General features: G+C 37.7%; 1 protein-coding gene across 1 annotated transcript in view; it reads left to right on the top strand.

Annotated features, from left to right (window-relative positions):
* The window catches only part of NPFFR2 (neuropeptide FF receptor 2), a 152783-nt gene that overhangs the window by 108224 nt on the left and 19782 nt on the right, over positions 1-24777 (top strand). Inside the window, exons 2-3 of the mRNA XM_075849782.1 lie at positions 12174-12502; positions 18207-18306. Of these exons, the coding sequence (XP_075705897.1) occupies positions 12193-12502; positions 18207-18306 (410 nt within the window). The 5' untranslated portion in view covers positions 12174-12192. The remainder of the gene's footprint in view (positions 1-12173; positions 12503-18206; positions 18307-24777) is intronic.

Genomic DNA, 24777 nt, shown 5'->3' with positions numbered 1-24777 from the left:
TACATACATACATACATGCAAACATACATACATATATGCAAACATACATTCATGCAAACATACATTCATGCAAACATACATACATGCAAATATATACATGCAAATATACATGCAAATATATACATACATGCCAACATGCATACATACATACATGCAAACATACACACATGCAAACATACATACATGCAAATATACATACAAACATGCACATATATACATACATACATACATGCCAACATACATGCAAACATACATGCACATACATACATGACAACATACATACATACATGACAACATACATACATGCACATATATACATACATACATACATACATGACAACATACATACATGCCAAAAAAAAATAATAATACGTTCATACTTACTTTCCTCCTGTCCGGCCTCCAGCGATGACGTTTCATCCATGTCGCCGCTGCAGCCTGTGATTGGCTGCAGAGGCGGTCACGTGGGATGAAGCGTCATCCTGACGTGCGTGACCGCCACTACAGCCTGTGATTGGCTGCAGCGGCGAAAGGGATGAAACGTCATCGCTGGAGGCCGGACAGGAGGAAAGTAAGTACGAACGTATAATTTTTATTTTTTTATTACATTTAAATTGTATTTTCCGCGCGCCGAGCATGTACTGTCAAGGTTGCTGAAAGAGTTAGTGCAGCCCATTAACTCTATCAGCACCCTGGACAGTAGCATGCTCGGCGCACGGAAGTGACAGGTTCGGTCCGAACTAGTTCGGTCCGAATCGAACTTTTTTGTGAAATTCAACGAACTAGCCGAACCAAACTTTTGAAAAGTTCGCTCATCTCTACTCATTATCATGATTTTTATTTTTTTACGTAATTATAGATATATGAGATAAAGCCTGTAGCAAATGGTACACTGTGACAAACTGCATTTGTGTCTATTCATAATGGATTAAACTAAGCCAATTTAAAATAATTATTCTGCATAAACTGTGTGCTGAATTCTAATATACTACTGGACATTTAGAGTCATTTTACAAAAAGAGTATTACCAATTATAACTTGGAGACTAGTGATTAAGATATATAAGTTGGCCAGTTCTGTAATAGATATTTTATTTGTATATCATTTGTCATTGTAGAATATTCGCTGATAGTTTAATTTCCTTCATTTAATCATTGAAAGAAAATAATAGGCTAACAATTGGTCATTTTTAATGACAAAAGGTTATAGTTAAATATGAAAGTGGAAAAACCACATTAAACATTAGAATGTTAATTTAGAATTGTCTGGCTCTGACTCGGGTCATTGCTGTAGTCCAGCATTAGTATTTTACTTATGCTTTAAACTCTGTGACTTGGCCTCTGGTTTTCTTTGTGCAGATATACTAGGTTATAGATTAATCATTAGCGTGTTTCTGTTTTTCTATCTGACACTTCCAAAATATTTGTATATAGAGAGGTAGAATTAACTTTAGTAAAACCACTGCATGTTAATAGACTCTTCGTTTTTAGAATTAATCTACATTAAAACTTGAGAAACTTTTGAGATACATTGCATTACGGATACTGATGATGAATAGCATGTGTTAAAGGGAATGTGTCGCTAGAAAAAAATGTTTTATTTTTTTTAGTTAAACTGTTAGTATATAAATGATTACATATTGTTCTAATTTTTTTAATTTTTTCACAAGTCAGGAAATATGATACATTAGATTCTAATTTATAATATTTCCATGTGCTGGTCACTAGAGGGAGCAATTCCCAAAATTGCAGCATTGGCATGTGGTAAAGCAACCTCTTTGCTTTATGCTGCAAAATTGGAGAAGACACACTCGCTCTAGTGTCCTCAAACAATCCCCCCTCCTTTCTCCTGGCTAGTGCCAGGAGAAAGGAGGGGGTTGAATGTTCAAACCTCCTACACTGTGTGCCGCCATTTTTTGAGCAAATGCACAGTGTAGGAGGATTAGATACAGTGGTAATCACACAGTATAACACAAACATACACACACACAAACATAACTTACCTGCTCCTGCCGCCGCCGCTGCCGTTTCTCCCTCCACTCCTAGTCCTTGCTTCTGAACATATAGACGGAAGCCGCGACCGGAAGTAGTTATCTTACTGTCTGGCCGCGGCTTCCGGTCCACATGAAAATGGTGCCGGATGTCACTCTGCCGAAGACCTTCCTCTTGGACTGTGTGGGAGCAGCGCATGCGCCGTTCCCACACAGACGGCGTACGCTATAGTGAATGGAACGGCTCCCGTTCGCATTCTCTATGGGGATGTATGTGCCGTATTCCATCTCTGTATGTGTCGTTAATCGACACATACAGAGATAAAAAAAAAAAAAATGGCAGCCCCCATAGAGAAGTAAAAGAAAGAAAAAAGAAAAAAGTACAACACAAAAACACAAATAAACAAAATTTATTTTAATGACATACTAAAAGCAATAACATATAAAAAAAATTGTTTTCGTGACAGCTTCCCTTTAATAGTCCAGAGCTGTATTCATAGTTCTACTTGTTCCTATTGCAAACAGTAAACGCTTGTAATCAAACACACCTCTAGAAGCTTACCGGAGCTCCTATAATGCAGTGGCACAGTTCGTTTTTCCTTCATTACATTACTATATAAATTGTAGTTTAAAGAATATATTTTTGTACCATAGACTTCAATTGTACTAATATCTATGGTACAAAACTAAGTAAATTATTTACTATACATGTGTTTACTGATGTACTTTGATTATATTGTTCAAAATAGAGAAATACTTCTTTGGATCACCAAAGATGGACACACATACAGATGTAGCCGTCTTTACCTTGACATTTAACACATTAAATAAACAATGGCTAGATCCTTTATCTTGACTTTGTCTAATGACTTTTCAATGGCTTTTGTTGTGTGATATCATGCTGCAGAAAGTTATCAGATCTGTGTACATGTATTTCCGGCACGTTTGCTGCACACATTTTTTTTTTGTACCAAAACTCGGGCTGTTTCCCAAAGAAAGGGGAAGAATAAAGCAGGATGACATAACTTAAAAGCAATATTGGTATTGTGCAGTCCATCGAAAATGGAAGTCATTATCTATTGTGAAAAGCTTTAAAAGTAGAGCACAAATAATACTACGCATAGCTATATAGTTACATGTTTGGTTGTAAAGGACATATGCCCATAGTTCAACATTTTATCCTAATACAAAGGTAGACAAAGAGATACCTTTTTCAAGTATAGTTCAGTTTTTCTTAAGAAGGAAAATGTGGATCTGACTGAGATGCTCACTGGCAAACATACAGATCTCTAGATTGGCACTCTATGCCACTACTCCTACATCTGAGAGCCATGTCTAAGAAAACCATAAAAAGTAGCAATGTGTAGTCTTTATAAATAATAGGGATGAGGTATTTTTATAGTGCCATTAGTAAAACAGATCTGTTTTAACTGGGTTTTCGTTCTGCAATCAAGTTTTAAAATTTTGCCTAGATAAGCATGTCTGGCATTTCTAGTCTGTTATACTTGAGTTACCATTATCTATCGCAGAGGCGTAGCTAGGTTCTCCAGCAACCCGGGCAAAGATTCAGTTTGGCGCGCCGCCCACAACCTCTTTCCCGACAGCTCCTTCCCGCTCGCCATGTTTGTTTTCTCTACCAATAAATGACGTGTCATTTCTTTTCCACATTTTTTTTATGTAACTCGAGCATAAAAACATTTGTACATTTCACAAGCAATATAGTTCTATACACAACACCAGAACCAAGCTCATTACAACATGGTGTGTTTTCCTCATATTATTATGTACTATTTTCACAGGTGATTTCTGTAACCGATTATGTACAATCACGAAGATTCACAGAATATTATTATGTCACTTATGAATCGGAACCTGCACACTGGCAGGTCATAACATTGCATGTGTTGTTGTTAACTCTTTTCATGATTGCTCATTTATTATTCACTGCATGTGTGGTTTCATGGTGGATTACCATGTGATGCAAGCACTTCCCACTTGATTGTATTTCCCCTATATATATATATATGCTGTTTGTGTGTGCATTCACTAGCTTGAAAAGGCTCTATTGAAGGCTCTATCTGTCGTTTTTTATTTAATTTTTTTACGCCGTTCACCGTGCGGGTTAAGTAATGTAATAGCTTTACAATCGGGGTCGTTACGGACGCAGCGATACCAAATGTGTAACTTTTTTACTTTATTTTGTTTTTTTTAATAGTAAAGCAGTTTGTAAGAGGAAAAAGTGGGTTTTTCATTTTTTTTTCACATTTTTTTTAAATTAACTTTATTCTACTTTTTTTTAACTTTTTTACTAGTCCCACTAGGGGTCTTTAATATGCGATTCTGCGATCGCTATTATAATACACTGCAATACTTCTGTATTGCAGTGTATTACTGCCTGTCCGTTTAAAACGGACAGGCATCTGCTAGGTCATGCCTCCGGCATGATCTAGCAGGCATTCATTACAGGCAGACCTGGGGGCCTTTATTAGGCCCCTGGCTACCATTGGAGACACAGACACTCAGCGATCTTATCGCCGGGTGTCAGTGGGATGAGAGGGAGCTCCCTCCCTCTCTCCAAAACCACTCAGATGCGGTGCTCGCTATTGAGCACCGCATCTGAGGGGTTAAACGGGTGAGATCGATACTAATATCGATCTCACCCGGCAGAGCAGGCAGAGATTTGACAGCTCCCTGCTTTGTTTACTTATTCCGATGCCGCGACGTAAAAAGTCTATGGCATCGGAATAAGGCCCGTAGGTGACCGACGTAAAAACAGGATGGGCCGGTCACTAACGGGTTAACAATGACTTACCATACTGTAGATGATGCCCCCACATAAATGTAGAGATGTTATCAATTAATTCTCTGGTGCAAATGGCCAGCAGTAGATAGATCACTGTAGGTTTTACTACTAGCGATGACTGTTGTCTACACTAAACACATGCAGCTACATACAGTCATGGAAAGAAAGTGACCAAACATGGAGAGAGAAATAGGGCATTTACTGGAAACAACAGAGAGAAGGAAAAATACCCCAAATATACAGATTAAATGCAACATTTCTCTAATCTACAGCTGCCTAAGGATCGCCTGGATTTTTTTTTTCCTTTAGTAAATGGAAATGACAAATCTCAAAAATATCCCAAGCTGTATTGTAATTCATTTAAAATAATGTTTTTAAATAAATTCAAATAGAAAAGTGTATTATTTATAACTTTGATGGGTTCTCATGTTTCTACATCATTCTCAGTTGCTCCTGTTCTCAAATATAAAGTATTTGCTGTAGAGCCTGTGCTGTTGCTAAGTAGACAATTAAAGTGTAGCACGCTCATGACACATATGTAGGATTTTTCAGGCTTGTGCAGTAGAGTATAGAGTATATAAATCATGCTCTACTTCCCTTTCTAAATGGAAGAAGTCCCCTGACAACAGCTCGGTGTTCATAATGTTTCTATGGTAAGCTAGAAACACGTTTCTTTCATAATTTGTATCCATTTTTTTTAAAATAAGACTTGTTTATTGCAGGAAAATCAGGAACTTTTGCTACTTGTTTTCCCTTTCAGTATCTATTTCTTTTCAATGCAGAAATCATGATTTACAAAATCTACTTTATTACAATGTGTATTATTACTTTGCTGGATTTCAGCAACGTGATTTATAATTGTTATAGTTTTTATTCTTGTTGTTGTTACAAAATGTGTTGATAAGGTTATTTTCACTGTTTTTAGGTATTATAAGGCATACATATAAAGTATTATTTATTCACATTATGCAAGGGAAAACAAAAGATGGATACATTTCTAAGTAGATAGTTTTATCGGGTAATTGTAACAAAGTTCACATGGCCCTAAAAGGCTATATTTTTACTGTTGTATTTCTTCATTCTACATGTCCGTGTGTAACTGTTTGTAAGTGAATGAGACCAAAAAATGTTAACTTGTCATATCATAGGAATGTTAACATGATGATCATCATGTAATCATCGTGTTAAGTTGACTTGTCTTTTTGAAGTGCCCGTGTCATCAGATAAAGTGACTGTGAACACAGACATTTTGAAAGAGGACCACGAATGGTAAAACTGGTGAATGCCCCCTATACAGACACCCAAACCTTCTAAAGAATAATTATGTAAATGTCCTGATAAAATGTGTCCAGGTTGATCAATCAATATGATTCTTATTGTGTGATAACAAAAGCAATGTAATAAGGGATTAATACAAGAAACTTTTGATTTGTGGGGAAAAAAAGTTCTTGAAAAAAGAATGAAGCTAAGTATCTCCATGCATTGTGAATAGAATGTATGGGTTCCTGTCTTATGCAACTTAGGCCCTAAAGTACTAAAAGGGATTGTCAGCTTTGAACATTACCTTTTTGCTATAAGCTAGGTACCGGCAGTAATCAGCTGTAATCTGTGGTTTCCCCGCAGCCCCACCGCAGGGGAAAGTGATACATTACTGGGCTATCCAGGTAAATACACAAACTTGCAGGTTCCTCCAGAGCAAGAGAGCAAGGGGTTTCCAGCATTAGAAAACATGGCTGCTTATATCCATGAACAGCACCACACCTCCACATCGGTTGTGTCTAAAATTGCAGCTCAGCTCCATTAAGGTGAATAAGACTGAGCTGCAGTACCACATACAACCTCTGGGCAGGTGTGACACAGTTTCTGGAAGAAAGCAGCCATGTTTTGCTACTCATGGACAATCCCTATAAGTTCCTTCATGAAAAAGCCTTTGTCTACCAGTTTCTCTTGTGCTTTCTTTTGGTTTAGTGTTTAGGCCCCAGCCCAGTTGTAAGGGCACTTTCAGACCTAGCAGAAATTTTCCACTGCAGATTTTGCTGCAAATTTGCAGCAAATACACAACGAATCTGTAGCAAAACTATCACATTTGAAGGTTCATCCAGACATGGCGGATTTTGCAGTGGACTTGATGTAAATTTTAGCTTTTGCATTGTAAAGGATGAAATTTGCAGTGAAAAATTGCTGCTTCTCTGCAACAAACTGTGCATTCTGCGGAATGTAAATCTGCACCTCAAGCTATTTTCTCCACAGTTGATTTCCGCAACGTCTGCACTAACTTATCTAATAAGTTATAGAAACCAAAGGAGATCATGTCTGCTACGGATTTCCACTGCGGCTTGAGCGCAGTGAAATTCCCCAGCAAAACGGCCATGTCTGAACGTACCCTAATGGTTTAGTGTTTCAGTTACTGGTGTTGAGGGCTTAGTGTCTTGGCTTTTTATTGTTATCTAGTGGTTTAGTGCCCTAGCCCTTGGTGCTTAATGATTTTATGTCCCAGTACTTGAGTTTCATGAATCAGCAATCGATAGAGTCAGTAAAGAGTATTATTGCTGTCTTCTAACATGCACCTCCAGCTCTGTGGTCTAAAGTATTAATGTGTGATGTCTCTAGACAGCTATTTGCTTTGTACTGTCCTGGCGCTCTGCTTAGTGGAGTTTCGGTTGCTAAATATTTCCAATCTGATGTTGATAGTTATTTCAGAAATCTCCTATTTATTTTAATAACATAAATGTAGTTGAACTAGCTGTGTAAGTCACATTATTCACGCACATATTTTGATCAGAAAGTCGTTTATGTTCATTTAACCTGGAATCTTTTTGCAGAGAAAGCTGAGCTAAAAGTAGTAAAAAGAAGATGTGTTGAAGATGACACATTTACTAATTAATTCTTTATGTCAATGCATTAAAATGAAATGCCTACAAATAGAACTCTAAATGTATACACACACAAATGTAATGAAAACATTTCTAAAGAAAAAATTAGTTGTGGGTAAAAATGTGATAAGGTAACAGGAGGCTCTAACTATAGGAGATTCTACAAAGCATTGCCATTATTTTAAATTAGAAACCCAAAACAAATATTTTTTAAACGTATGAGAATTAAATCAAAATACTATGTCCTCATGATAATTGTTTTATGAACTCTGACCCATAACACTTGTTAGGGTGCTTTCACATGTACCGGTAGTGGGGTGTCAGAATGCAAATCCATGAGGCTTTTGTTGTGGTTTTGTCATCATCATATCGCCTGTTTTAAAGAAACGGTTCTAGGAAACCATATAATATGTAAAAACCGCAATCGAGGTTATTTGTATATATTTTTTTAAAATATAAGGTTTTTCCAATAAAGTTAATTTATTACTACAGCCAATTATCAAGATCAGAGGGTTGCAAGTATGGGTATGATCGTCTGTGCTGGTTTTGTTCCATGTGGATAAGAACCGTCTGAAATTTAGACATTGTGACCCTTTATTCAATTATATAACCCTTCCCAAGCAGTATTCATATTGGTAGTACATATTCACTTTATTTATTACCTCTTTTACTGTTTAATGTACAGGATGATTTTATATGGGCTACTACTAGAGACTTATGTACAAACCATTTTAAGACTGCAGGGATTAAATCAACAACAATATTTCATAGTGCGGTTCCCAAAATTGACGTACAAATTGTTAACTACTGTATGCTATAAATGACCATGTATTTTTTATACAGATTTTTAAAACTATGTGGTCATGAACAACATAATTAACAATGTCAACTTTAAAAAAATAAAAATTGCTTTTCCAACATGCAATTGTCAGTTTTCAGTCAGCTCTTGACAGTGTGGCACAAAACTAGCATATGTAAACTCACTCTAATAAGCTGTCCCATAAGCTGTGTCATTATACAAGGCAATAAAATGGTAAAACTGCAAAAAATATGCTGGAGCTTGAATCTTTACCAGGGAATTATATATTTTTTTTATTTATAAAGCAAAAAGACATACAAATCTATGGGAAGTCATACAAAACGTGTGAAACAATTAATATTCAATTAATTAGCTTCATAAATAATTTCGTATATGTGAAAATCATGTATAAGTGACATATATTACACTATTATAAAACACACTGTAAACCCATCGTAATTCATCATAAAAATCATTATAAAGGTTACAACAAGATAATATGTGACCATAAAAGTGCAATACATACAACGGTAATCTAAAGTAGAACTCAACATTGTGCAAATATATCGAAAACACAGCTAAATATAAAAGAGTCACGTCTTTCTTTTCTTTCACTTTTTTTTCTCTCCCTACTCTCCCTCCCTCCCCTTCCCTTTATTTCCCTTTAACATATTATTTTCCTGGGGATGGCCATCCGAAGTACAACAGTCTAGGTTTATATAAAAATTATAACACTTCCCTAACCCACACAGGATAAAAAAATATATATACAAAGAACAAACTGAGTAAAAAAAAAAGAGACGAAAGAGAGAGAAAAAAATAAAATAAAAAATAAAATAAAAATAAATAAATGCAATTGTTCTTGTTAGATGAAATAGTGCCTGGTCCTTTTCTGTTCTTCTCTTTTCCTCTTTATCTCCTTCCATTTTATTACGCTTTACCAACTACTTAGACTTTCAGCTCTTCATTATATTTCATTTATCACTTCCCTGGGGAGGCATACCCCAAGTTGTCTGTTCCCCCCCATAATATATGAATATGAGGTGGGCCCAGCTCTTGGGGGCTTCCAGCCCTCTCCCCACCCACTTATGAGAGGGGAAGAGTTCAAGTGCCACTTTGCCTACTTCCCCTTAAGGGATAATCATCTTATATTAATATTTCTTTAAAGAGATCCGCAAAGAGATTTCCTCCGCCACTCCATTATATGCGGTAGACTCAGGTAATTTCTCCTATATCTGATGTCTTATTGGAGTGTACCCAAAACCCTCTCTCCTTTAGGAAAAGAGGAAAAAAAATAAACACCATGGGAAAGAAGCAGAAAAAAGCAAGAATATTTTTCTTAATCGAGACAATGTCTCTGTAGTAGACACTTCCCTATATTAAATTGTCTGAGACGTTAGGGCCTTCCATATACTTACGCCTCCTCCTGCCCTCCTTCCCTACCTACTCGTCCAAACCCAATTATACCCCACCAATTTTTCCCAGATGGCCAGCCCCTTACAATCATCATAACTCATAATCTTTGCTCTACCCCACCCAACCCACCCTCTACCAATGGCTGCAGGGATAAAACAAACAAACAAACAAACAAACAAACAAAAAAACTAACAACCTCATAAATAAAGAATAATTTCACTATTGGTTTCCCTCCCAGAACTTTGTCCATAATTCCCATTGCTTTTTAATCGCTGAATAATTTTTCTTCTTGTGGTTTATCACTACCTCATAATCCATAATATTATCAACCAAGTTCTTCCATTTACTCCCAGTTGGTACTGTCTCTCGAAGCCATATTTTAGCCATGTTCAATCGGGCCGCAAAGATTATTTTATAAATTACAGATGCTTCTGAGTCCTTTGAATTCCCACTCATGTTTCCCAATATTCCACATGAATAATTGGTAGGTACAAATTTATATATCCCTTCTATCATTTTAAATATATTTTTCCAATATTCTATTACTTTAATACAGTGCCACCATTCATGTTCTAAGTCAGCCCCTTCCTGACCCCATCTGTTACATTTAGTAGAAGTACTTCTCCCCATCTTGAAGATAGCAACTGAGTTATAATACAGTCTATGAGTTATTAGAAACTGTATTACCCGATGTGTCCTGCATGTCAAATTCATTTGACTCGCATTGTATAATTGTATCCAATTTTCTTTCTTTTTCTCCCCAATCATGCTTTGCCATTGTGATTCAGCCCTACTAACTGTTTTATTAGATATTTCATTTCATATTATCCCATTTAGTTTTGACACCATTCCCGTGTGTTTATCAGATATTTTAACAATCTTTATTTATAATAAATCTACTTCTATCTACACTTGCATCAACCCTATATTTTATTTGTGAATATCTTAAATAGCATATTTGTGTTGTGTTATTTGCATTTATCTTCTCTCTAATCTTGAAGGAATCTCCATCAAAAAATGTGCAACCCTATATAAACCTCTACTTCGACAATATTTACCCTCTTCTTCACTAACCAAGTCACCAAAAATAGGATTACCGAAGAGAGGTGTAAAACTAAGAGATCATGTTTCTTCCCAAATCTTTCTAACATCTTTCCAAACTAGTGATTTTTTATCCCCCTCCCCCTTATCATGTAATAATATCTCCAAAAACTCAAATACATCTTTCATTTTTGCCGGATGGTTCTTAATAGTCTCCCTTAACAAGTCTAGGTTCTTCCAATTTAATACTAGTGTTAACTGTGTGGCCAAAAAATAACAATAAAAATGTGGGACTGCTAAACCCCCTTGCTTTTCAGGCAGGGAAAGATGTACTTGTTTTATCCTAACTCTTTAGTGGTTCCAAATGAGTTAATTCATACTCTTTTCTATCTTCCTAAATATTTTTTCCCATGTCCAATTCGGGGTATTCTTTAGAACATAAAGGATTTGAGGAAGGATTACCATTTTTATCAACCCAATTTTATCTGATTTTGAAAGCGGCATCTTGTTTGTTCCCGCTGTCAACACTTTTCTTAATTCTGCCCAATAGTGTGACAATGTTTGAATCTATATATCGCTTAGGGTCCGCTGTCAGATTAATCCCAAAATATTTACAATGCCGTGTTGGCTCAACACTATTCAGGCTAATCCTTGGGTCCAGAGGGAGGCTTCTTGATTTTGGCCAATTAATTTCTAACCCTGAGTATCGCCCAAACTCTGATAACAAATCCATCAGGCATGGGAGACTATTCTCGGTGTCAGTCAAAAATACAAACAAATCGTCCACATACAAGGACACCTTGTCCTCTCTCCCCTTCACTCCAAAACCACCTATAAAATGATCATCTCGAATTCTAATGGCCAAAGGTTTAATGGCCAGGGCAAAGAGTAGGGGGGGAGAGAGGACAATCCTGCCTCGTACCCCTACTCAGGCCGAATGGCTCTGAAAGCTCTCCATGTAAGTATGAAAAAAAATGTATGTACAGTTCTCCGCAGCGGACATTCCGGCCGAAAAATTTAAACACAATTTGGTGCGGCTTATCGGCCGGAATTCCCTGCGGCGCACAGGACGGATATGCTGTGTGCTTTTACACAGCGTATCCGCTCTGTGTGAACATAGCTTTGTAGTTTTATTTTGTTTTTTTTACTAAAATTAGAGTTTTTGCATGTTCTCAGCAATTCTGCAATGTGAAAACTAGATAACATAATGTGATTTTGTTTGTAACTGTTTTACTTTTCTTTATCTTTAAGGTTAACCCTGAATGAAAAGATGGATATGAACGTGTCTTTGATATGGACTCCTAAAAAAATCATCAATAGGACCGAAACTAATACAGAAGGAAATATAACTTATGTTGATTTTTATCTTCATCGACCCTCTGTGGCAGCAGTTTTTATTATCTCATACTTGCTCATCTTTATCTTATGCATGCTAGGAAATGGAGTTGTGTGCTTTATTGTTCTCAGTAGCAAGCATATGAGAACAGTTACCAATCTCTTCATCTTGAATCTCGCGGTCAGTGATTTGCTAGTTGGGATCTTCTGCATGCCCACAACCTTGTTAGATAACATCATTGCAGGTATTTTCTATAATATAATGTTCTGGAAAAAGAAGCATAACTGTTTTGTGTTCATATCACCAGAGAATTTTTTTTTTTTACATTACGCACTTATTCATCCTAATGTTATAACATACAGTATATCTTATAGATAACTAAAGGGACTTTCTCATCAATAAATTACATAATATTGAGATCAGTTATTTTGAGAAATAATAATTTGATTTATTTTTTTGCTGTATTTTTTAATGTGAATATTCATACAAAAAAATCCTGAAATATTGTAGTTTTCATGCTGGCCACTGGGTCACACACACACACACACACACACACACACTGTAGACTGCCAATTATTCGTTTTTGCAGCCCACTTTATAGCTTTCCTGTATAGACTGGGTTAGGGTCACCAGAGAGCAAGGGATTTTATGACAGATGACTGCTATATTGTATGACTATAGGCTTACTGTATATTAGGCAGGGTAGCAACACTATACACTAAACACACAGATATGGCCCTGGATGCAGCTCCCCTGTCACTCCCTGGTCTCTGGTTGGGAGTAATGTCCTTTTTGGAAAGTGAATGACTATTAAAATTGTTCTGACTATAATCTCCCATTCATTGCAGCACACCTACTGTCATAAAGCACACCTACTGTCTATATAGACAATACAGGAAGGGTGTACCTCCAATATGGCAGCTGCCAGGGTAGTTTTTAAAAATAAATAAAATAAAAGCTACAACATTTATATCTTTTTATAGTGATTTATATATTCCCTTTAAGGTGGGGTTTACATTCACTTATTTTCACAATGACTTAAAGAGAATGTTGGTTTAGATATATAATGTTTTATTGCTATGATTGCAGAATATACATGGTCAACAATTAGGATTCCCCTTTAGGCCTCATGCCCACTTCAGTCTTTTCCTTCAGGGTGCTAGCCGTTTTTCTGATGCTAGCACCCTGACCCATTCATTTCAATGGGGCCATGAACACTTCAGTTTTTTTGACGGTCCCGTTGCTCCGTTCAGACAAAAGTAGAGCATATCCTACTTTGGTCCGAGATTCCGTGACCCTGCAAGCCAATGGGGCCGTCAAAAAAACTGAAGGCACAACACGGAAGGCATCCGTGTGCCGTCTGTGTGACGGAGCCGTTGCCTAGCAACGGCCGGACCGGCAGAATTGCATTACAGTTATATTACAGTAATTGGCAGCCACTTGTCTCTATCAATCACTGATAGAGAGAAGAAGCTGCCGATTAAAAATAAAATAAAAAGCAGTTCATACGTACCCGGTCGTTGTCTTGGTGACGAGTCCCTCTTCTTCCTCCAGTCCGACCTTCCTGTATGACACGGCAGCCTGTGATTGGCTGCAGGGGCAGTCACATGGGATGAAGCGTCATCCCTGGAGGCCGGCTTTCTGACGTCATCCAGACTTGCGTGACTGCCACTACAGCCTGTGATTGGCTGCAGCGGTGACATGGGATGAAAGTCATCCCAGGAGGCCAGACAGGAGGAAACTGCAGGGAGTAAGTATGAACTGAGTTTTTTATTTTTTATTTCACAAATTGTATTTTGCGAGCGCCGAGCATGCTCATTCTTCAGCGCTAGTCACTGTCCAGGGTGCTGAAAGAGTTACCGCCGATCAGTGCAGCCCATTAACTCTTTCAGCACCCTGTACAGTGACTAGCGCTGAACAACCCTGCAATTTCAGCACCCTGGACAGTACCATTCTCGGCGCTCGGAAACACTGAGTGCACACGGAAATCACACGGCCACTAAAACGGGTTCACGGACCCGTCAAAAACGGCCGTGTAAACGGTGATGAAAGTGTGCACGAGGCCTTAGGGGCGACAGCAGGGTATAGTATTTATAATGTTATGTAAATCAATAACCGAGAAGCCTATAAACCAGTGTAGAAGTAGTAAAGAAGTAGTAGAATTCTAATCTGCAATGGAAATTACTTTCCATTGCATTAACCTTGAGAGGGGGGAAGTATCAACTGGATGTAGCTATTGTTGTTAGTCAAGAAGAAAGGGTGAGAAGATGGGTGTCATCATTATAAAGATGGTAATCAAATCCGAGCCTGCTGATTGAAAGAAGTGTAAACTAAAAATAGAATGTGAAGAAGCAGGAAATAAACAGACTCCTACGTTTCTTGAAAATTAGTATAAGACTAAAGATAAAACATAATAAGTGTTCTTATCTATCTAGTAGTCACACAAGGAATGGAATAGTTGAATAGTTTAAAATGGTGTAGTGTATTTTTTTCTAGATAAATATTTGTAAAGGAACCTTATTATAAGAATTAACAAAGACTATTAGCTGCGTTCCTTTTGTGCGAATTAACAAAGACGATTAGCTGCCTTTCTTTCGTGCTTGGCGCTATCTCCTTTTTATCATTGAGGCTAAAAACCATAAAAGCCCCTCAAGTTTTCAACAAAAGTGCCTGCAAGGGCATATAAGGCTTCGTTCACATCTGCGCTAGGGCTCCATTCTGATGTTCCGTCTGAGCTTTCCGTCGGAAGGGAGCCCTGACAGACCCAAACGGAAACCATTGATTTCAATAGTGACGGATCCGGTGCCAATAATTTCCGTTTGTCTCCGTTGTGCAAGGGTTCCGTCGTTTTGACAGAAACAATAGTGTAGTCGACTACGGTATTGTCAAAACAATGGAACCCTTGCACAACAGAGACAAATGGAAACCATTGGCAACGGATCCATCACCATTGAAATCAATGGTAATGGAAACGGAAACCTATGGTTTCCGTTTATGTCAGTCAGGGCTCCGTTCCGACGGAAAGCTCAGACGGAACGTCGGAACGGAGCCCCGACGCAGATGTGAATGAAACCTTAGATTGGGATAAATAAGGAACACATGTTCCACCCCAGAGGCATAGCTAGGGGTGCTGAAATGGTAGTTTTCGGTGTCAGGGCCTGGCCGACAATCCACTATGCCTTGGCCAGGGTATTCAGATACAGTGTTATAATGTAATCTTTGTCCCAGGGAAAGAAATGTCTATCTAAAACAAGGACTGTTATAAAGTAATGAAAGTACAGATCATAAAGCTCAAATTCCTGAATGTCTTGAATGGCAGATGATATTCACAGTATAGCCTGTTCCTTAGTAAGTGTTAAAGGGGGCACATGACTATCTGTATTATCTCCCTTTTCTCCGTTCCTAGTCCGTTACCTCTGTTTCCTATATAGTCCGCTTACTTTGTATTGTTCACAATGTGCACACACTCCAGTCCTTCACACACCACAGGAGTAACATACAACCCTCGCAGATACTTAAATATATAAAAATACTTTACTCATAACATAGACGTGACAAACCAATATACACTACATCAAGATACAATACATTACATAGACAACACAACCACACACAACTGCCTCTGTTCCTACCTTCCCTGGACACTTTGCACATGTGACTAGTAATGTGTATGTATATATAATATAAATCCAGGTACCAACCTTATACGGTCTCCTGGTACTACAACTATAACCAAAGCCACATACAGCGCCTGACCATTAGTACATGTACATATAGAGACTCATGCATAAACAGCATATATATATATCTACTCATCTATAATCCACATAAGATTCCTAGAATATCTCTATGTACACATATAAAGTCTGCTGTAATATAATTTTACTTATATACATACACAGAAAGCACACATATAATATAACTTAGCTTGCTCCTGATGTTAAGTGCTGAGCGTCCAGGGCTGGCAGGAAAGAGCCAGCACCAAGAGCTTCCCATGACCTATATGTTCCTATCCCTGGGTTGAACCCACCCATTCCATTGACTCCGCCTTATGACCACCCATACACCTTCCAATGTGCATCTGTACAGTATAGGTAAATCTATTCCCAGTATACTCAGCTGTCTCTACATCCAGTTTACAATGGCTCCTTCCTGTACTGAGGTCCATTGTAATGCTAATAAGGCAGTAGATAAGAATCTATGACCAAATGGCTTCTGAGCATACTGCCACCTCAAAGGGTGAACACCACTGAATAATATCAGTATATACTATATCTATTTACCAGGTATATTTTATGTGGTCATAAGACAGAGTGTCTGGATGGGAACAATATGCTCCTGTAACAGTAAGAATTATGTGAAATTTAGTAATTCATAAAGCCAATAGAATTTGATGAGAAAACAGGTGCACACAATAAGCAAGTGCTTTTGATCCACAGGATATACCATAAATATCTGTTAGGGTGAGACTCCTCAGGCAAGGCGGCCTTATCCAGCCACAGACTAAATAAAGTGGTGTCCACACATTTGTGAGTCACTCTCCATTCAAGTCTACTAGGATAACTGCGCCGCCTCTACTGGTGGAATTAGGGTCAGGTGACACTGTTCTCCCGCCAGATGGAGGTCCTGGAGGTGGAAACTCCACCAATGAGACATTTATAACATATCCTGTGGATGGACTATAAACATCTGAGATGGTAAATCTACAGGAGAGGTATCAAAACAGCTGAAATAATGGCTGGTATTTAACAAATATGAAAAAAAAAAAAATTCTCTATATAGTTCTGATTCTGCAGTTAAGAATCCCTAATGGTTTAGGGTTTCAGTTACTGGTGTCCAGTGCTTAGTGTCTTGGCTTTTTATTGTTATCTAGTGGTTTAGTGCCCTAGCCCTTGGTGCTTAATGATTTTATGTCCCAGTACTTGATTTTCATGAACCAGCGATCGATAGAGTCAGCAAAGTGTATTATGACTGTCTTCTAACATGCACTTGCTTCTATGTGGTCTAAAGTACTAATGTGTGATGTCCCTAGACAAATATTTCTATAGGAGAGGTATCAAAACAACTGAAATAATTCCTTGTATTTAACAAATATGACAAAATAAGTATTTTCTCTACATAGTCTTGATTCTGCAGTTTAGAATCCAGTAAGGTAACGCAAATGGTGTGGCAGTAGCAACACACAAAGTTATCTAATACTCATACCTGTGTGAAAAAGTAACTGCCACTTAAACGTAATAACTATTTGCGCCATATTTAACTGCAGCAAAACTCTTCCTATAATTTTATAAGAATCTGTCACATTAAGTATCAGACATTTTAGATCTCTCTACTTTGCAGAACTGCTTTCATTCAGATGCACTAGTAGGTTTTTTTGCATCATTTGAACATTTCATATCCTTCCATAAGATCACTATTGCATAGAAACATCATGACTAGGTTTCTCCCTTTCAATAAAGTTGGGCAGTGTATACATGAACATGCTGTCTTGCTGAAAGTTTTGCTTTTCTACCTTTGTCTGCCAGATTCGCTAAACTGTTATAAAAAGCTAAAATAAGGACAACTTGAGGAGATGACATTAGCAGAGCGGAGTACTGAATATGGTTAGCTAAACATAAAAAAAAAAAAACACCTTTTGTAAAAAATTTAATGGTCTATAGGTACTTTAGGTAGCTATAGTATTTAATAAAGTTTAAAGCTTAATACTGCTGTGTATTTATATACAATCTTTATGAGAAATTTAATGCAAATGGAAACCATTTAATTAAAATAATATTTAAAAGCTTTGGTGTAATGGGCTTCAAGGTTGTGTACAAAAAGTATAGTAGGAAAGAATCCTTGATCCCGTAATGCATTTTGTGTCACTCTACATGGTCTGCTGATTTTAATGGATTATTTAATCTATATTCAAAGCACAAAGCATTGCTGTCATTTATTTTTCTTTATAGGTTGGCCTTTTGGAAATACAATATGTAAAATGAGTGGAATGGTTCAAGGAGTTTCTGTTTCTGCCTCTGTTTTCACATTGGTTGCGATAGCTGTGGACAGGTGAGTGATGCATTAACTCACATTTTCTATGAATTTAAAAAAATCAGCTGAGCTATGGCAGGTGTCATACTTTTAACAATATCCATGGTTATATTTCTAGAGGCCACGTAAAATGCACAAAAACTGCCTGTTTGGCCAAAAACTCACCCTTGTGCATTATAATTAGAGCATAAGAAATTTAATATGCATACCAAAAATATATAACTACTAGAGATGAGTGAATTGATTCTACATGAATCAAATTCTGTCCGAATTTCCCAAAAGTGTCAGATTTGGCAAAATCCCAAACTTTTTGGGTTTGCGGTGCACCAATCACGGTAAAATGGTGGCCACTAACTAGCGCCGGCAGCCATTTTACAGATTAGAAAAATGATTACATGACCTCGGACAGCCTTGCAGGCAGTCATCTCAAAATGCCCTGCAGTTATCCCTCCCTCTAGCACAGCCAATACGTGGATGACACATATACACTATATAAAGCCCAACCAAGAAATGCTACTCATTTGATAGAGTCTTATAAGACATCAGAGAGTCAAACATGTTTCCAGGGCAATAGGGGCAATTGCAATTCACGGCTAATTTATTCAGCTGAATCGAATACGACGGCCAATTTGATCGAATTGGATCCGAAACTAATTTCGGGAAATTCGTTCTAATAACTACTAAGGTACAAAAGTTTGTTGGTCAAAAAGAGACATTGTTATGTGGTATGGTATTAACTATTTCCTTAAAGAAATATTCCCAACTTAGACATTAAAGGGGTTTTCCCATAAGGGACATTTATGGCAAATCCAAAGGATATGCCATAAATGTCAGATAGATGTGGGTCCCACCTCTGGGACCCACACCTATCTCTAGGACGGGGCCCCCTAAACCCCATTCTATCTTTCTCTTTTCCCACCACTTGTAATTTCCGACCATGTAGGTAGAAAACAACATAGCTCGCTGAGCTCTGCTTTGGGTCATAGATGTTCTGAGTGGTAGACCTTCCTCTATGATGTACATATGCCCTAATAAGACTTATGGACAAGGGTTGTCCTGATGGCAATACCCCTCTATGGTCATTTTAATTCAGTACTTGTTTTTCTCCCCTCAACAAAACACTAGATGCAACATTTTCCTGCCATCACAACCAACATCTACAGTGGTAATGGACGAAGACTCAATCATTAACAAATTAAAGTGTTGGTGGTATATTCAGAGCCTTCCACCACAGGAATTTTTATGTTCTATACTCTACACAAAATCGTAATAAAATCACTGGAATAGGACTAGGGTTTTGTTTTAAAATATAACTTTTACTTGTAACTTTTTTTTAAAAAGTGCAATACAAAAAAACACACCAGGACAAGACTTTTCGTGCAAAAAAATGTTAATACCATCAGCATAAAATTGACATTTAATTGCATTGAGTATGACATTTCCTTCACGATAAGGAGGATTTTTTGTGGTGAAAAGTCTTGTCCTGGTGTGTTTTTTTGTATTGCACATTTTTAAAAAAAAGTTACGAGTTAAAGTTATATTTTAAAACAAAACTCTAGTCCTATTCCAGTGATTTGATTACGATTTTGTGTAGAGTATAGAACATAATAATTCCTGTGGTGGAAGGCTCGGAATATACCACCAACACTTTAATCTGAAGTACCTGAGATATGGCAGGCTTCATTGCAAATACATCAAATTTAGAAACTTGGCTAAACCAGGCAAAGGAAGTATTCTCGGAAAAATAATTTTCACAGAAAAAATATACATTGTCACTCAAAACGGCATTTAGTAAGCTAAATAAATGTTATAAAGAACAAGCAATATCATGGTGGGAGGTGCAATCATTTGAAAATTACATAAAAAACAGTATAGTCCCTAGGGGACTAAAAATAACACTAATACCAGCAACAAGATTACAAAATCCAGAATTGATGCGTAGGTGGGAGAAGGAGGCAAGGAATAGCTCCCTGAAATTTATGCAAACTTTGTTGGATGAAGAAAAGCGCATTCTGGAAGCAGCAAAAAAAAAACTTAAAGAACAAATAGAGATGACTTTGAAATTTAAATCTGACTCTGAATATATTGGGAAGGAATTGCATCTACAAAATACTTTTGAAAAATTCCAATACAATCTAATAGAAAGGAAACACAATCAATTCATCCGGGATTTACAGGACTTCCGAGAAAATAAGGCATATTGCTTTGAAGAGAGGAAGGGGAGAAACAAACCCAAGACGGATCAATCCTCATCAGACACAGACTTCACAGAATCAGAACAAAATTATAACAGCAAGAGTAGAACGTCGAGGGGAAGAAATTACTCAAGACAATTCAGGGAACAGGGTTTCTCTAGAGGGAGGAGCCCCCAACAAACATGGGAAACCTGGAAAATGAATCCAAGCACCTCACCTTACCAGAATCAAAACATCTATGCGAATACAGACTCTTCATATTTTTTAGAGAAAGAAGGACAGAGGGCACCTTATCATCTAAGGAACAGAGCAAACAATCCGAGATAAATAAAACCAGCATGATAATCATTAATTTATCAAATAGATCCCTCTCTGACACAGAAATACAGGTACTCAACAAAGGCCTTTCGTTCGTACCTACAACCACGTATGAAGTTTTCAATTGGGTAAAGGATATTAACCTATTTATGAGGAAACTCAAGTGGCATAAATTATACAAAATAAAAGATAAAAAGGAATGCCTGGAATTAGGACTAACGTTATCAGAATTAGCGCATGTCAAGAATCTAGCGTCCTTATTGTCCAAAAATGAAAAACCGAGTGGAGAGGGTTCCTTTACCCAATGCAAACTGAAAAGTCAGAAAATGCCCCCAATAAGTGATGTCTCGATAATAGATGTCTTTCAGGACTTCGTAGTTAAAGAACTAATGGCAATTGAAACCTCGAGAAAACCATCTAATCTTAATAGAAAAGAACATCTATCACTATTATCATTGGAAAAGGATGAAAATATCGTCATAAAGGCCTCTGACAAGGGGGGAAATACGGTGGTCCTTACCAGAAATGATTACATGGACATGTGTCAAACTATCCTAAATAACAAGGAGAGTTACGAAATCCTCAACGAGAATCCTGTACAAAAGGATAAAGGGGAACTTTTCGGGATTTTGAAACGTGCAAGAATAGAAAACCTCATTGATTTAAATGAATTTAAATTCATGGCTATCGATAAACCACCGACCCCCACATTATAGGGGGATTAACACAAAATGTGGGTATTTACATAGACAAAGTTTTGAGAAACTTCGTAGAGACATTACTCTCCTACACTAAAGATACCACAAATCTACTACAAAAAATCAATGAGGTTACAGTTGATCATGACACCATTTTAGCCAGCATTGATGTGGCGGCATTATATTCTTCAATACCCCATACAATGAGTCTAAAAGCAGTAGAATACTTCCTAAACACAAGGGGGACCCACCTACAGCGACATAATTCCTTCATTTTAGAATTGCTAAAATTTGTATTGACAAATAAGAATTTGCTCTTCAATGGTCGTATCTACCACCAACTCAGGGGCACAGCCATGGGTAATTCATGTGCACTGACATATGCAAACTTGCTCCTAGGTTGGTGGGAGGAAACAATGGTTTTTACAGACGAGCACCAACATCTAAAACGCCCGATCCTGATGTGGGCACGTTTTATAGATGACGTGTTCGTCCTATGGGGGGGACCAGAAAGGGACTTTGTAAGTTATAGTAAAGCATTGAACAAAAATATTATTGGTCTGAGGTTCACATCTGAATCTAATAATCAAAGTTTACCATTCTTGGATGTACATATTTCCAACAATGATAAAGGAGGTCTAATTTCAACTATATATAGAAAACCAACCTCCACAAATAGCCTTTTAAGATGGGAAAGTCATCACCCCATTTCATTAAAAAGCGGTATACCAAAGGGACAGTACCTCAGACTTAGACGTAACTGCTCCAATGAACAATAATTCATAGAGCAAGCAAGTGACCTTAAAGGTCGATTCCTCGAAAGAGGGTATCCGTTGAGAACCCTCAAAAAGGCCTATCAACATGCAAAACAAAAAAAGAGGGAAGAACTTCTTATCCCAAAAACAAAAGAACTGACTAAACAACCTATACGATTAATTGGTACTTATGATAGATCAGATGAAAAAAATAAAGAAATACTCCAAAAACACTGGGGCATCCTACAAATGGATCCAGACCTAGAGAAGAAGAAGTCATATCCCCTTGGGCACAGGTCACTTATAGACGAGGAAGGAGTATAGGAGATAGAATAACATATAGTCATCTGAAAAGTCCCAAACCTGACCCCTTTTGGTTAGACTATGGTAAAACGAACGGGTGTTATAAGTGCGGACACTGTAAGGCTTGCAGGTCAGTACAAAATACCAAAGAATTCACGAGTTCATGCACATGAAAAAATTATAAAATAAAGGACTTCATTAATTGCAGTTCCAAAAATGTAGTCTATAAAATCACATGTAGTTGTCCTCTGGACTACATAGGCAAGACTACAAGGGAATGGAGAAGGAAGATCCTGGAACACCTAGGGGACATCAAAAATGACAGAGACAAACCAGTGGCCAGACATGTACATCTAAATCATGGAGGGATGCAAAATGTCTCAAATTTACAGCTATTGAATTAATTCACCCATCAGCAAGGGGAGGATACATAGACACAGTGGTTCTCCAAAGGGAGTCCAAGTGGATATTTAAACTAGGTAGTTCCGCACCCTATGGATGAAATGAGCAATTAAACTTCTCTTGCTTTATTTAAATCTCTCTAGCAGCTCATAAAAAAATTATATAGAGGAGTCACTTATATAAAAAATTATTCCCAAAAATGTAAAAAGCTAAAAAAAAAAATTTTTATTCATAAAAGGGCTATGAATTACATAAATAGTCATCTAGTATTCTAATATTGACTACCTTTGCCAAAATCCAAAATCTGAACAACACATAAAAAGGTATTTGCACATAGTAAAGTAAAAACACGTTTAAAAACAGAGGGTTACTGCTAAAAATATCCAAACAACACGTTATCCAAAATAAGAAAGTAATACCCACTTCAATGGCTAAAACATTAAAACTATAAACGGGTTTGTAGGGGTTAATTAAGCGTAGTTATCTGTATTTGTTTCCACAGATACTACATCTACACTAGTAGATAAGTAAAATGCCCCTCCCCTCTCTCCCAATCTCACGTAGCACTGGGTCTGATTCACAGAGTGAATGCATACGTCTTTGACGTTAGCTGTTTGCGGTGGGTGATCCCGCGGCATAATGTCAGTGGATCACTGTCTGCAACAGGAGGCACAGAGCTAGGGGTTCAGGATTTTGGTGGGAGGAGCCAAGCGGTGCCGGGATAGTTACAGGCACCCCCCTAAGGGAGGTGCTCTGGGCTCGGCGGCGTATCAGCTTCAACCAGCGAACACTCCCCCAGATACATCACTGGGGGATTGCTTGATGAGGGAGGGTATTACCTCTTTAAATAGCAACTAGAAAACACATGTGGGCGATGACGTCAAATGCCGGAACTAGCGTACACTCTAGCACTGAGGAAACAAGTGCTATGAGGAATCCCTGCCACTTCAGAAAAGCAAAATTTTAATATAGCTCCAACCTAATCTGAGCCTCTAGTTAAAGGGGTCATCTGGCCTTATCTCCCCTGAAGAATTCTGGCCACAAGGAAACGCGTAAGGAGAAGGCAAGGACTGATTGCCTAGATATAAGAATGGAATTGGTGAGGTTTCCCAGTCCCCAGCCATAGGAACGAAACGGACTTTGACAAACCATGGAATGGGTAGGAGGGTTCACAACCCCATAGATATTATCATCTATTTTTCTGGGAAAAAGACCATTCATTTGTATTGAAATTAATTGGAGCACTATTTACACTCTGCAAAAAATTTTAATACCATCAGTATAAAATTGACGTTTAATTGCATTGAGCATGACATTTTCTTCACGATAAGGAGGATTTTTTGTAGTGAAAAGTCTTGTCCTGGTGTGTTTTTTTGTATTGCACATTTTTTTGTAAAAAGTTACAAGTAAAAGTTATATTTTAAAACAAAACTCTAGTCCTATTCCAGTGATCAATCATTAACAAATAAAGAATGAAGACAAATCCCATTGAAATCATTGCAACTCCCATTCTGATTGGAAAAAATGGGGAGAAACCTCCAGCTCACCAAATCCTGCGTCCCAGCCTGACACCTCGCACGGATCTCCGCGACGGCCCACGGTGGAAGTTGCAAGAAAAAAGGAGAAATGATCCAGTGCTGTGTCGGGATAAAAAGGATACGTGGATCCCACTTTTATTGGCAATAGAAGATATAAAATGTAGAACGAGACGCAGTCCCAGGATGGTTGATGGTGCGGGCGTGTGCCCGAGCCTACGCGTTTCAAGCACCGACTGTGCTCTTAGTCATGGCATTTCTTGCCATGACTAAGAGCACGGTC

This window comes from Rhinoderma darwinii, chromosome 1, assembly GCF_050947455.1.
Source record: "Rhinoderma darwinii isolate aRhiDar2 chromosome 1, aRhiDar2.hap1, whole genome shotgun sequence".
NCBI lineage: Eukaryota > Metazoa > Chordata > Amphibia > Anura > Rhinodermatidae > Rhinoderma > Rhinoderma darwinii.
Note: the sequence above shows the minus strand (reverse complement) of the source record. Positions and strands in the feature narration are given on the sequence as shown.